Source organism: Octopus sinensis, linkage group LG3 (genome assembly GCF_006345805.1).
Source record: "Octopus sinensis linkage group LG3, ASM634580v1, whole genome shotgun sequence".
NCBI classification, from domain to species: Eukaryota; Metazoa; Mollusca; class Cephalopoda; order Octopoda; family Octopodidae; genus Octopus; species Octopus sinensis.
The window spans coordinates 157,372,808-157,386,841 of NC_042999.1; the positions used below are offsets into that span (position 1 = coordinate 157,372,808).

Sequence of the window (14,034 nt, forward strand, 5' to 3'; positions counted from 1 at the left end):
TACGCATATCCTCAGCAGTCACGGCCCATGTTTCACTGCCATGTAGCATGGCTGTTCGTACACACGCATCATACAGTCTGCCTTTCACTCTGTGCGAGAGGCCTTTTGTCACCAGCAGAGGTAAGAGCTCTCTGAACTTTGCCCAAGCTATTCTTACTCTAGCAGTTACACTTTCAGCACACCCGCCCCCGCTGCTGACTTGGTCACCTAGGTAACGGAAACTATCAACTATTTCTAGTTTTTCTCCCTGGAAAGTGACGGAAGTTGGTCTCAGAGCATTTTCAGTGTTTATTGTTCTGAGCATCTGCCACATACAAAAACCATCTTCCTAGTTAGCCTTCCTTTGACATTGCTGCATCTCTTATGTGTCCATAGCTTACACTTGGTGCATCTTATAGAGTTTCTACCTACACCTTTTCTACAGATCGAGCAGGGCCATCTACCTGAAGGTGTTTGTGATTTGTCTACCTTCCTACTGATTACGACTTTGGTTTTAGCTAGATTGACTCTGAGGCCCTTCGATTCTAATCCTTGTTTCCACACCTGAAACTTCTCCTCCAGTTCTGATAGCGACTCAGCAATTAGAGCAAGGTCATCAGCATAGAGGAGCTCCAAGGGCATCCTGTCTTGAATTCCTCCGTTATTGCCTGGAGGACTAAGATAAATAGGAGGGGGCTGAGTACTGAGCCTTGGTGGACCCCTACCTCTACCCGGAATTCTTCACTGTACTCATTTCCAACCCTCACCCTACTAGCGGCGTCCCTATACATGGCCCGCACAGCTCTCACTAACCATTCATCTATCCCTAGTTTTCTCATTGCCCACCAGATAAGGGATCGGGGGACCCTGTCGAAGGCTTTCTCCATGTCAACAAAAGCCAGGTACAGGGGCTTATCTTTGGCTAGGTATTTCTCCTGCAGCTGCCTTACCAGGAATATAGCATCAGTAGTACTTTTCCCTGGCACAAACCCAAACTGCATCTCATCTAAACTAACTCTCTCTCTAATTAGTTGGGCTATGACCCTCTCCGTAACCTTCATCACCTGGTCCAACAGCTTGATACCTCTGTAGTTATTTGTATCTAGGGCATCACCTTTACCTTTGTAGCAGTTGACTATTATACTGCTACACCAGTCATTGGGTATGACCCCTTTGTGTATCACCTGATTAACTATATGGGTGACTAGGCTATAGCCGACACTACCAGACATTTTGAGCATCTCTGCAGTGATTCCTGATGGGCCTGGGGCTTTCCCTGTCTTCATGCTTCTAATTGCCTTAGCTACCACAGAACTATCAACTCGGATAGCTGGTCCCTCTGTTGGGTCAACATTCGGCAGACTCTCTTTATCCCATTCATTTTCTTCATTCAGCAACCTTTCATAGTGGCATCTCCAGACCTCTCTCTTTGCATCCTCATTTAGCGCAAGTGAACCATCTTCCATGCGAACACACTTCTCTCCCCACATCACGATTCTCTCTCACACACTGTCTTGCAACACGAAACACCTCCAGTCTTTGGTCCTCACGGCGCAGAACATTGGCAAATTTTTTCTTATCTGCTTCCCCTCTGGCTAAATAAACCTGTCTCCTAGCTTCTCTTTTGGCAGTCTGATACAATTCCCTGCTACCCCCATTTTTCCAGACCTTCCAAGCCTGTCTCTTTTCTCTAATAGCCCTGTCTACAATATTGTTCCACCACCACGTTATTCTAGGTCGAGAGGGGACTTTGCACCAGCCACAGATCTGGTCAGTGGCTCTCAGCAGGTTGTCCCTTAGAAACGTCCAGCTGTCTTCTACCCCCTGTGATGCTCTATCCCCTTCTACTTCGTCAGAGGCTTCAAGTAATATGTCCCTAAATCTCTGTCCATTTGCAGGATCTTTAAGCTTCCAGATCCTTCTTCTCCATATTTGTCGTCTTCTGGTTGTCCTCCTAGTCCTGATCCTAAAGTCACTAACTACCAGTCTATGTTGTGGGGTACATTCTTCACCTGGGAAGGTTTTGGCATTTATAAGCAGCCTTCTCTCCCTTTGCCTTGTAAGGATGTAGTCAATTTGGCTGGTATGTTGGCCGATTGGTAAGTGACTAGGTGGCTGGTAGGTTTCCTGAAGTTAGTGTTGCAAATCATAAGATTATTTGCATCGCAGAACTCCAGCAGCCTGGTTCCCTCCTCGTTGCGGGAGCCATAGCCATAGCCTCCATGTACGCCATGGAATCCCCCAGCATGTCGTCCAACGTGACCATTGAAGTCACCAGCCACAAAGATAAGGTCTCTGTCGTTCGTCAATGAGGTAGTCTGCAGTAGAGTGTCATAGAATCGGTCTTTCTGTCCATCGGGTAGCCCCGACTGAGGAGCATAGGCTGATATAATGGTTGCTAAACTATGATGAAGCACTAATCTAATCTTAAGTATTCTGTCACTTACTCTGATTACCTCAATTACTTTATCTACCCATTTCTCAGCGATAAGTATACCCACGCCACCAACCCCGTCAGTGTTCCCTGCCCAGAAAATCTTGTACCTGCGTTCCTTGCCTGTGAGGAACCTAGCTGATCCTCCTCTCCACCTTATTTCTTGCATGCAACATATATCCACACATCTCCGTTCAAGCATCTCGACTATCTCACCAGACCTACCTTTCAGAGTGCCAACGTTGAGGGTGCCAACCCTGAGGGTGTGGAAGGCATGGGCTCTAGAGACCCTGGGACGGTGGACAGTAGCTTCGTGTACCTGAAAAGAAAGCTCGCATTTGGCAGAATTCATGTGCAAGAAATGAAGTAGTAAAGTAGCCTTCAGTACAACCTGCATAATGCTAGCCTTTCATACTTTGCACTGTATGAACATTACCTTACATAGGTCGAGACTAGGGGTAGGGAGGGGTAGGGATAGTGAGAGCATTTGCAGTCTTCATGGGAAGCAACCCCGGGATGGAAGAGAATAGGAACTTCCGGCATGCGTGGTGGGGGTGGGAGTGCGGGTGCACCGTAGCTGAGTAAAGAGGTTCTGTTAATCGTGAGCTAGCAAATGGGTTTGTATGAATCGGGAGACAATACTAAACGAAAAATTGAAAAATTGAAAAATCAGAGTGGCTATGAACCTGGAGACAAGTCTAAACGAAAAAAAAAAAAAATGTTTGAGCTAGACAGGGTAATGAGGGAATACTGAAAGAATGAGGGACAATACAATGAGATGGAAATTGAAGAATAGAGAAAGAATAAGGATAAGTGCAAGAAAGAAGGTAGTCGTAGCGAGGTTGGACGATTCACTTAACTTTTAGCCATTCATGATCTGTGCGTATTCTTTAGATATTTTGAAGCGAGTGGGGTTAACGATAAATGCGATCGCTCTTTTATGTATGGCGATGATGGTTTTGGGGAGGGGGGGCATAGAGGACCATGGCGATGATGGTTTTGGGGAGGGGGGGGGGCATAGAGGACCATGGCGATGATGGTTATGGGAAGGGGGGACATAGCGAGAGAGAGATAGGGTTAGTTAGAGAGAGAGGTCAAGGGACACGTGACAATAAGCGGTGTGAGGGAATTTGACTGGGGACGGCATTGTCGATAAATAAACATTAGATAAATAGGTTTGAAAATCAGAAAAATCAGAGGGAATATCATTATTGATAGCTAATATAACACCGTAGCTGAGTAAAGAGGATTCTGTTAATCGTGAGCTAGCAAATGGGTTTGTATGAATCGGGAGACAATACTAAACGAAAAATTGAAAAATTGAAAAATCAGAGTGGCTATGAACCTGGAGACAAGTCTAAACGAAAAAAAAAAAAAAAAAATGTTTGAGCTAGACAGGGTAATGAGGGAATACTGAAAGAATGAGGGACAATACAATGAGATGGAAATTGAAGAATAGAGAAAGAATAAGAATAAGTGCAAGAAAGAAGGTAGTCGTAGCGAGGTTGGACGATTCACTTAACTTTTAGCCATTCATGATCTGTGCGTATTCTTTAGATATTTTGAAGCGAGTGGGGTTAACGATAAATGCGATCGCTCTTTTATGTATGGCGATGATGGTTTTGGGGAGGGGGAGGCATAGAGGACCATGGCGATGATGGTTATGGGAAGGGGGGACATAGCGAGAGAGAGATAGGGTTAGTTAGAGAGAGAGGTCAAGGGACACGTGACAATCAATTTATATATATATATAATAAATATCAATATATATATATATATACTAGCAGTATCGCCCGGCGTTGCTCAGGTTTGTAAGGGAAATAACTATAAAGCATTTTTAGAGAGTTATAGCCAAAAAATAGCAAAAAAATGGAAAAAAATGATGGTAAATTTTTTTTGAGAGTTAAAAAAGGTGGAGTTGCGTCCCCTAGACGGTCTGTGGTTTGGGTTTCTGATTCTCGACCCCATGTCGAATTTATCGATTTTTTTCAGAACTGGGGGAACTTTTCAAAATTTTCGCTGCGTTAGTTTTGAATTATGACATTGGGCTATGTGTGTGTCAAGTTTCATCAGAATCAGTTGAAAGCCGTGGTCAGAGTGAGGGTACGAGAAAACAGACACACAGAAAACGCACAGACAAACTGCCGTTTATATAGAGAGAGATATAATGTAAAAACTTACTGTTGACGACCAGGACGTCATTTCTCTTGCCTATCAATATTTTTTCTCTTCTATTTATTCTATATCCTCTCAGAATTTCTCCCAGGCATTACCCATTACGATTTGTCTTGGCCTAATGGCCCTTAATGTCTGTCTTCGTCAATTGTATATTTTGTATGTCCACTCTGCTGTCATTTGTTTGTTCAAAGCCCTAATATTAATATCGGATTTGTTGCTGGCTCATTTCAATCCTGCAGCAGAGATCATTGTAGCTTCTGACACTTCTGAATACAGTATAAGAGCAGCAATGCTACACAAATAGAAAGACGGTAATATGAATGCAATGGTTCATGCCTCACATTCTTTGATAGCAGCAGAGAAAATCTATAGTTAAATAAAGAAGCTCTAGTGATCATTTTTGCCATGAAGAAATTTCACAGATTTTTGCACGGTAGAATTTTTTGGCTATAAATTGATTACTGACCATTATTATTAATTTTTGGGTGGGAGAAAGTAATTCCTACCCATATTGCAAATAGGTTACAATGCTGGGGTATGATATTGCTGAATTACAACTTTAAGATGGAGTATATACCATCCAAGAGGTTAAGCCATGCAGATTGTTTATCAAGGCTAATTTCAAAAAATATGGAATTATTCGAAGATACCAAGATTGACACACTGTGAGCAGAAAATGAGATAAAACACATTTTGTGTAACATCATTCAGGAGCTGCTGCTAACTGTCCAAGATATAAAATTAAAACTGGAGAATGACAAATTCATTGCAAAGGTGTGGCAAGTAGCTTGCTTACCAACCATATGGTTCCGGGTTCAGTCCCATTACATAAAACCGAGGGCAAGTGTCTTCTACTATAGCCTCAGGCCAACCAAAGTCTTGTGAGTGGATTTGATAGACAGAAACTGAAAGAAGCCCATCATGTGTGTATATATTGTATATATACAGTTGCGGCCAAAATGTTCAGAACGGCATTGTTTTCGTCAGAAAAGTAGGTATAAGTTTTTATCAAAGTTGTTTTATATTCTATAATTTTCATAGACAATAAATACAATATTAATTGTTATTGCTGAGAAACAGCAGCAGCAGTTTTAAATCTGTCCTTTTTAACCAACTTTACCATAGCACGATCTTCTCTCTTGGTCGTTTTTCTTGGCCTATCTGTAGACTTTCTTGTTTCACACGAACCACAATCATCGTAGACCTTAAGAATACCGTGTACAACACTTTTTGACTTATTAACAATCTTTGCAATAGATCCAACACTTAAATTATCCTTCCTTCGAAGCTTAATAATCTACTGAGGAATTGGTAACGGAGTAAGTGGCATTATATTAACAAAGTACACTGCAAATATTCTTACTAATGTTTAGTAAACGAACCATCATGTAAACAAATTCAAAACATTAGAGTTTGCTGGTTAAATATACTAAAACACGGAGTAAAAGCAACCGTTCTGATCATTTTAGCCGCCATGGGTTTTGCAGTAAATCACTAAATCATCCATAACTTTTGTATTATCCTCTCAAATTACACCAACATCTCAGGCAATAACAAATAATATCGTATTTATTGTCTGTGTAAATTATAGAATATAAAACAACTTTGATAAAAAATTATATCTACTTTTCTGACGAAAACAATGCCGTTCTGAACATTTTGGCCGCAACTGTGTATATATATATATATATATATATATATATAAATACATGTGTGTGTTTGTCCCCCTGCCATCTCTTCAGTAAAAGAGACCGATAGAATAAGTACTAGGCTTACAAAGAATAAGTCCTGGGGTCGATTTGTTCAACTAAGGTGGTGCTCCAACATGGCAGCAGTCAAATGACTGAAACAAATAAAAGAGTAAAAGAGAGTATACATATATATATATATATAAATATATGATGCAATACCAGGCAGTGGCTCTCATGGCTTCTGATCTAAGCTGATTGGAAGTGTTATCATGTACATTGTTTTGTCTTGGTATAAAAGATAGGCTACACTAAATATTCTGCTCAATACCACAGATTTGCTTGTCAGTTGCTTGCCCATAACCAATTAAGCATGTCTTTTAGAGGGTCATGATATGTGCATCTCTGATCACGAGCAGGAGTAGTGGGGGAACACTATAGCCATGTGTTGAAAGGAATTTGGTGGTGGGGGTTAGAATAATTGAAGAGAACAAAAAAAAATAACTCAGTTGATATCTTTATATATAAAATTGAAGTTGTGTGTGTGAGACTCTGTCTCCTCTGATTTAGATTCCTTACTCCCACATTTTGCTGTGCAGTTTAACCAAAAGCGGGTATCTTATAGTCGTCATTCATATCGAGCTCGTCTGGATATTAGCATGCGTCTACGATGAGTCTACGATTTAAAAAAAAATTTACCATCATTTTTACGCATTTTTAATGATTTTTGCTCGGGTTATATAAGGGAAGTAACTCTCTAAAAATGTTTATATAGTTATTTCCCTTACAAACCCGAGCAACGCTGGGCAATACTGCTAGTACATTTATAAATGAATTTTATTAATTAACCACTCGTCTAAATAAACAATATTAATAAAGTTCAAAGAAAAACTTACAGGTGTAATGAGTCCTGCTACACCAATTGGCTCTTTCAGTAAAAGGATTCGTCGATCAGTGGCTGTGGGTGGTGCTATATCTCCGTACACACGCTTTGCTTCTTCAGCAAACCACTCAAAGAAACTTGCTCCATAAGTCACTTCAGCAGCAGCATCTAACAAAGTCTTTCCCTGTCAGATTGAAGAAATCAATGCAAACACTGTTTTTCTACAATAATTATATTTAGTCACTAATAAATTATGCTCCACTCATCCAAGTCTTAAAAAGGTATTACATATTTCTATTAATAAGCACTTAGTATCGACGTTTATATATTTGTTGTGCAAGATTTTTTATGTGAAGTCGTGTGTTGAAACAGACATTGTTGTATTTCGGAATGGTCATTTTGCCAGTTTAGCCAATAAAAACACACGCACTATATATTTGGTGTTACTTTGCTTCAGTGTTATTTATTTTTTTACATTAATCTTAATCTTATTTCGGCCAGAGTTCTTTCGTCACACTCCTGTGACCACATCAGTGGTCCTTTGTTTTCTTCTTTCTCTGAAGCAAAGTAATACCAAATATATAGTGCGTGTGTTTTTATTGGCTAAACTGGCAAAATGACCATTCCGAAATACAACTTAGTATTGAATGTTCATAAAAATAGATGAATACTTCTGAAGAATTTTGGTCCTTAAGAATCATGAGCACTTGTAACAGCATTTTATGTCCTGGGTTAATTTACTTTCTACTGTTCCAGGGTTGATAAATTAAATTAACACAGTCAAGAACTGGGTCAATTTAATCTTTATATATAAAAGTCAAATTGTGTGTCTGTCTCCTACGATTTAGATTCCTAACTACTCCCACATTTTGCGGTGCAGTTTAACCAAAAGCGGGTATCTTATAGTCGTGATTCATATCGAACCCTTCTGGGTATTAGCACGCGTCTACGATGAGTCTACGATTTAAAAAAAATTTACCATCATTTTTTCCTATTTTTAATGCATTTTTGCTATTATATAAGGGAAGTAACTCTCTAAAAATGCTTATATAGTTATTTCCCTTACAAACCCGAGCAACGCCAGGCGATACTGCTAGTATTCTTATAAAGCATGACAGATGTGAACTGAAGATTAAGACTTAATTTTCCATCACTGATCTTTTTTTGTTTGATACTTGAAACATCATCATCATCACCATTTAACATTCGTTTTCCATATACTACTGTGGATGTATGGGCTAATATTGTTTTGGTTGCACTACATTTAGATGGAATTATCCTGACTGAACTGCCTTCGATCATAGATTTGCTGGATCAGGGCAGATCTTGGAGATTAAAAAACAACAACATTGATCAGAGTAAGCAGTTGTCGAAAATTTGATGGGTGAACAGTGTTTCATTTCACTAGAATATATTGTATTACTGAATATATCTTTAGGTTTCGTAATATGTTCTAGGGTGCATTGTACATTGTATAGTAACTCTTTAAACTACAGGCAAAAATTTAAGGAGAGAGAGCTAATCGATCTACTCAACCCCAGGTCTGCTTTAGAAGGGGAGATAATCTCAAGATTCAAGAATTCTTTGAAGTTAGATATCTCTTGTTATCCTCTCTTTCTGGAGGAGGAGGAGGAGGAGGAGGTCAAAGTGTGAAACAACTCACCTGTTCTAATGTCAGTAGTTCAGCGAGCGCAGATTTATTATCTTCCATCAATTGGAACCATTTTTTCAAAATTTTACTCCTCTCCTGTTCAGTAAAAAGTTGGAAATAGAAAGTTCAAAATAACTACTTCAGCAATAATACTTCAAAATTTCAATAAAGTTGATGTACAAATGATTGAAGAAAACATCAAATTCACAGAACGAATTTATTTACCAAAGTCCTGACTTGTTTATTTTCATATGACAATGGTTGCTTAGAAATATTTTAAAACAATCAATTACCTTTTCTATAGTACATTAAGCTTTTGCATCATTCTTATGAATGCAATATATGCCAACTTTATACCTGTAATTATTCATCATCATCGTTTAGCGTCCGCTTTCCATGCTAGCATGGGTTGGACGGTTCAACTGGGGTCTGGGAAGCCAGAAGGCTGCACCAGACCCAGTCTGATCTGGCAATGTTTCTACGGCTGGAAGCCCTTCCTAGCACCAATCACTCTGTGAGTGTTGTGGGTGCTTTTTACATGCCACCGGCACAGGTGCCAGACAAGGCTGGCAAATGGCCACGATCGGATGGTGCTTTTTACATGCCACCAGCACGGGGGCCAGGCAAGGCTGGCAATGGCCACGATCGGATGGTGCTTTTTATTGATTTTTAAAATACATTTGAATAGGCTAGAAATTAATTTTATGAACATGAAGATCAAAACAAGCAGGTAATACGTGTTTTGTACAGATGATATCCAATTTGAAATTTTTCAGATCAGCTTTAAGTCAGAGGGCTAATTTCATAGCTTTATGAGAAATGATTAAGAAAACTTTTAGTGCAGATTTTGGTTGGTAAGATATGAATATTATGAGAGCTTAGCAATGAGAGAATCAAGATGGAGATGGAGGAAGTGTAGTCAGAAAGCTGAAAAGAGTAGACATCATTGTTATATTGGTAGGAATTACACAGAAAATAAAGGCTTAAACATTGATCGGTCTGGAATCCCTATCTTGCCCAGGATATTAATCGTCTGGAAGCCGTTCAGCGACGTGCTACCAAAAGAATACCCTCCATCAGGCATTTGCCATATTCTGAACACCTTACTTCCCTGGGCATGGACACATTGAAACTCCGACGTCTGGCAGCTGACTTGGCAGACACCCATAAAATTATTAACCATCTTACAAACAATAACTCTGAGCACCTTTTCAAACTCCACCCGTCTAACACCCGTGGACATATTTACAAAGTCAGAAAACAGCACAGCTCCCATGACTTTCGGAAACATTTTTTCACGCTGAGAGTTGCTGAAGCATGGAACAAACTGCTGGCATCAGTTGTTAGTTGTCGGAGCACTGCATCCTTCAAAACTTCCATGCTTTCTGAGATTCGCCAACACTACACCTGATTTTCTCCCCTCCATACACACACAAGCATGTATCTGACTCATACATTGTTCGCTTTCCAGATATTTGTACATTACTGCATATACTTTATACGCACTTTCTGACAAGTTGTGGTGCACCTGAGCACTGTATACAATAATTTCATTATTATTATTATTATTAGAGAATTATATAACGCAAGTAAGTCACAGTAGGATTTGAAATTAAAATGAAAAGAACCAGAAGAAATACTTTAAGACATTCTATCCAATGCTCTAACAATTCTGCCATTTCACCACCCTAAACTGGTATTGTATTTTATTCACCCCCAGAAGGATGAAAGACATAGCTGACCTCAGCAGGAGTTGAAATGCAAGGAACCAAAACAGAACAGTGTGGAGTATATTGGTGGGCACAAAAATACCTCAAAAACATAATCTGCATTGGAGGATACCATTGTATACAACATCGGCAGATACAGAAGAGTAGTATATTGTGAATTTTGTAGCCAGAATACAACATCAGACATGATACCATTTATAAGATTATGAGTTAATAAATCTCAAATAATAATTTTTGTAGGGTTTTTTAAAAAATTTATCGAGGTCAACAAGGGTCTAGAAAAGTAAAGTATAATGTGGAACAATCAGTATTTGGCCAAGAATATATACCTCTGTGGGATGACGTCAGCAGCTGGGTGCACTGACCGGAAGTTGGGGCAACCGGAAGGGGCAGCCGTGAGGTGCGCGCAGGGAGCGGCGATTTCGGCCTTTCGAACCAGGGTCGTCGACGTGTCAAGACGGAGGAAGACGTTGCTAAGGTTGGGTGAAGCAGCTGCTATCTTTAGCATTTGGGTCGGGGCTGTGTCGAAGGATCTGTTACCACTGAAGGGTCTCCATCGGAGCGAAGAAAAGGTAGGTGCCTTTATATTCGAATCGCGCACACACTACAACCTCAACACAGTGAAAGCATATGGCTTAGTGGTTAGGGTATTTAACCCAAGAATGTAAGGTCCTGAGTTCGATTCCCAGCTGCGTGTTGAGTCCTTGAGCAAGACACTCTATTTCAGGTTGCTCCAGTCCACTCAGCTGTCAAAAATGAGTAGCAGTGGTATTTCAAAGGGCTAGCTTCATCACAATCAGTGTCATGCTGAATCTCCTTCAGAACTATGTTAAGAGCACGCATGTCTGTGGTATATTCAGACATTTGCATGTTATTTTCACGAGCAGGCTGTTCCATTGACTGGATCGACAAGGACACTCGTCATTATAACTGACCGAATACCAGCTATTAGTTACCTCAACACAGATGACAAGATATTTAGCCAATAGGCCAACATCTTGCCTACAGAGCCTGCCAAAAGAACCCATCAACTACATCTAACATGATAGAAGTACACAATATTAACCCTTTCATTACCAACCCGGCTGAAACCGGCTCTGGCTCTGTAGCACAAATGTCTTGTTTTCAAAAATTTTAAATTAAAATCTTCCACCAAACTTTAGTGACAATTAATGTTCCTAACACTAGCTTAATAATAACTAAATTATTTTACTAAATTCTTTGTTATATTTGAAGTAATTGAAAGAAACACAGAGCATCTCAAAATAAATATGGTAACGAAAGGGTTAAGTAAAAATTATAACATTAATTTCTGTTTTGAATATGACTTAAAAGCTAACAATAGCTAATGTTTCAAAGTAAACAAACTGGTAAAACTTCCTTATCAGTGTACAGAGAAAATAGTCTTACACGTGCTGTTGTTTTCTTCCATGTATAGAATGCTTTATGAGCAGCATCAATAGCTTTCTGGGTGTCTTCAGGTCCAATATCAGGAACTTCTCCAATAACATCTCCATTTGCAGGATTGGTCACTACATTAAAAAACAACTGCATTTGTTGAGAACACAAAATGAAATAATACATTATATGATTAAATTCACAATACCTTATACTTTCAATAACCTCCATTACAGCATCAAATTTCTAATTAAGGTACTTAACAGTGGATAATTCACCAGCTTGCTCAACTTCTTCATACCCTTCACTTCAGCATTGTGAAACTTCAGTATGAAAAGCCAGTAAAGAATGATATTTCTTCTTTCACATACAATCATCTCTTGTGTGATATTTAACCCTTTCGTTACCAACCCAGCCAAAACCGCTTCTGGCTCTGTAGTACAAATGTCTTGTTTTCATAAGTTTTGCATCAAAATATACCACCAAACCTTAGTCACAATTTATGTTCATAACACTAGCTGAATGATAACAATGTTATTTTACTAAATTCTTTGTTATATTTAAAGTAATTGAAAGAAACACAGCATCTCAAAATAAATACAGTAACGAAAGGGTTAAACTGTGATACAGATCAATGCTATTCTTAAATGAAAGAAAAAACGGAAGGAGACATAGGTGGGCTTGGGAATAAATGAACAGATTCATAAGAAATTGGGGCATACGTTCATAGCTTGCAGAACAGAGATTCCTTAAGATAATCTGCTTTGCTTTGTATTTTTGAGTGTCATTTGAACCATAGTCTTGGAGAAAAACAAATAATAAGAGTTAATCAGTGGAGCAGCTGAATGACTAAAAGTGATGGGCTATTGGGTTTAAGAAATTCTTTGATGTTGTTACAAACATCCAGTGGATGTTAATAGAACTGGTCACCCAACTTGTGACCCATCTCACATAAAGTTTGCTGCTATGCAGTATAGTAAGTCAGAGAAATATATTGAAGTAGTCAGTAATGTTATTTATGAACCTGGTTTGTAGAAGAAAAGTTTAGGAGATGAAAATAAAAGTATGATGTCGGGGGCTGGAGCAAATAGAGTTTCCATGTTGAGTGTAACTAGGGACTAGGAAACTCCTGACCAAATCTAGAACCCCTATGCTTTCCCAAACTTTGGAAGTGCCAAATGTGTTGGTATTTCACAGAGAAGAAAGTAAATTCCCTTAATTTTTCTTCTATATTTGATATTTGTGTAGGTATGTATATTTTTGTGTATGTATAAGTATGTATATATGTGTGTGTGTGTGTGTGTCTGTGCGTATGTGCATATATATTTTCATATATATGAATGTAAGTGTGTGTACAATGTTTTTGCAGAATAATTAGTACATATGAATATAAAGGTTTGTATAATTAACATTTGGATAGTACATATAATGCTAGCAAATGACCCCTGTCCATTGGATGGAGTAAGTTTGTGATAAAACTGGAGTCTAAAATGGTGTAATTTCACTTCTGTCTATGCTTAAAATTGAGAATTATTTGACATAGTTGAGACGTTAAATCAAAAATAAGTGGTATTCAAGAAGGAACATGTTTTATTTGCAAATATTGGGTATTAAAATGTGAAAATATGGAAAATTATCATTTGGAATGCTGTTTGCTTGACTGGATCACTGAAGAATCGGTACAAAAAGCATACACGACATTTCTATGGACATGAAGGCAATCTGTAAGAAATATGTTTAATTGCAATATGAAATTATCTGAGGCATCTGGGAAGCTGTGCATTGAAATGAAAAAATGCTTGACTTTAACAACGGGCATTTGTTGGAAGATTAACATAACTATCGTGAGGAGTAAATAAGTGCAATAAGGGCCAAAATGAAGAGGATTTCAACTCAATGGAAAAACCATTGGAGGGCTGCCTTGTAAACCACGTTTTTTGTCACTCTTTCAGGAGCGTAGTAGAAGAGATTGGCCTAGTTTCCAACTCTGGAACACCCCATGTACAGCTGTCCATGTGAAGAGCATGGTGTTTTGAGGGCCAGCCCAACCACTTTTAGTGACTGACCCTGGGCTTTGTTATTGGTCATAGCAA

At 38.9% G+C, this 14,034-nt stretch overlaps 1 protein-coding gene across 3 annotated transcripts in view; it reads right to left on the minus strand.

Moving 5' to 3' along the window:
- Window positions 1–14,034, minus strand: part of LOC115209390 (succinate-semialdehyde dehydrogenase, mitochondrial) — a 90,738-nt gene that overhangs the window by 34,590 nt on the left and 42,114 nt on the right. For all 3 annotated transcript variants that reach the window (XM_029777779.2, XM_029777778.2, XM_036501536.1), the window contains 3 exons: window positions 11,954–12,075; window positions 8,826–8,909; window positions 7,176–7,346 (listed from right to left, as the gene is read on the minus strand). In XM_029777779.2, coding sequence (XP_029633639.1) covers window positions 7,176–7,346; window positions 8,826–8,909; window positions 11,954–12,075 — 377 coding nt within the window. The remainder of the gene's footprint in view (window positions 1–7,175; window positions 7,347–8,825; window positions 8,910–11,953; window positions 12,076–14,034) is intronic.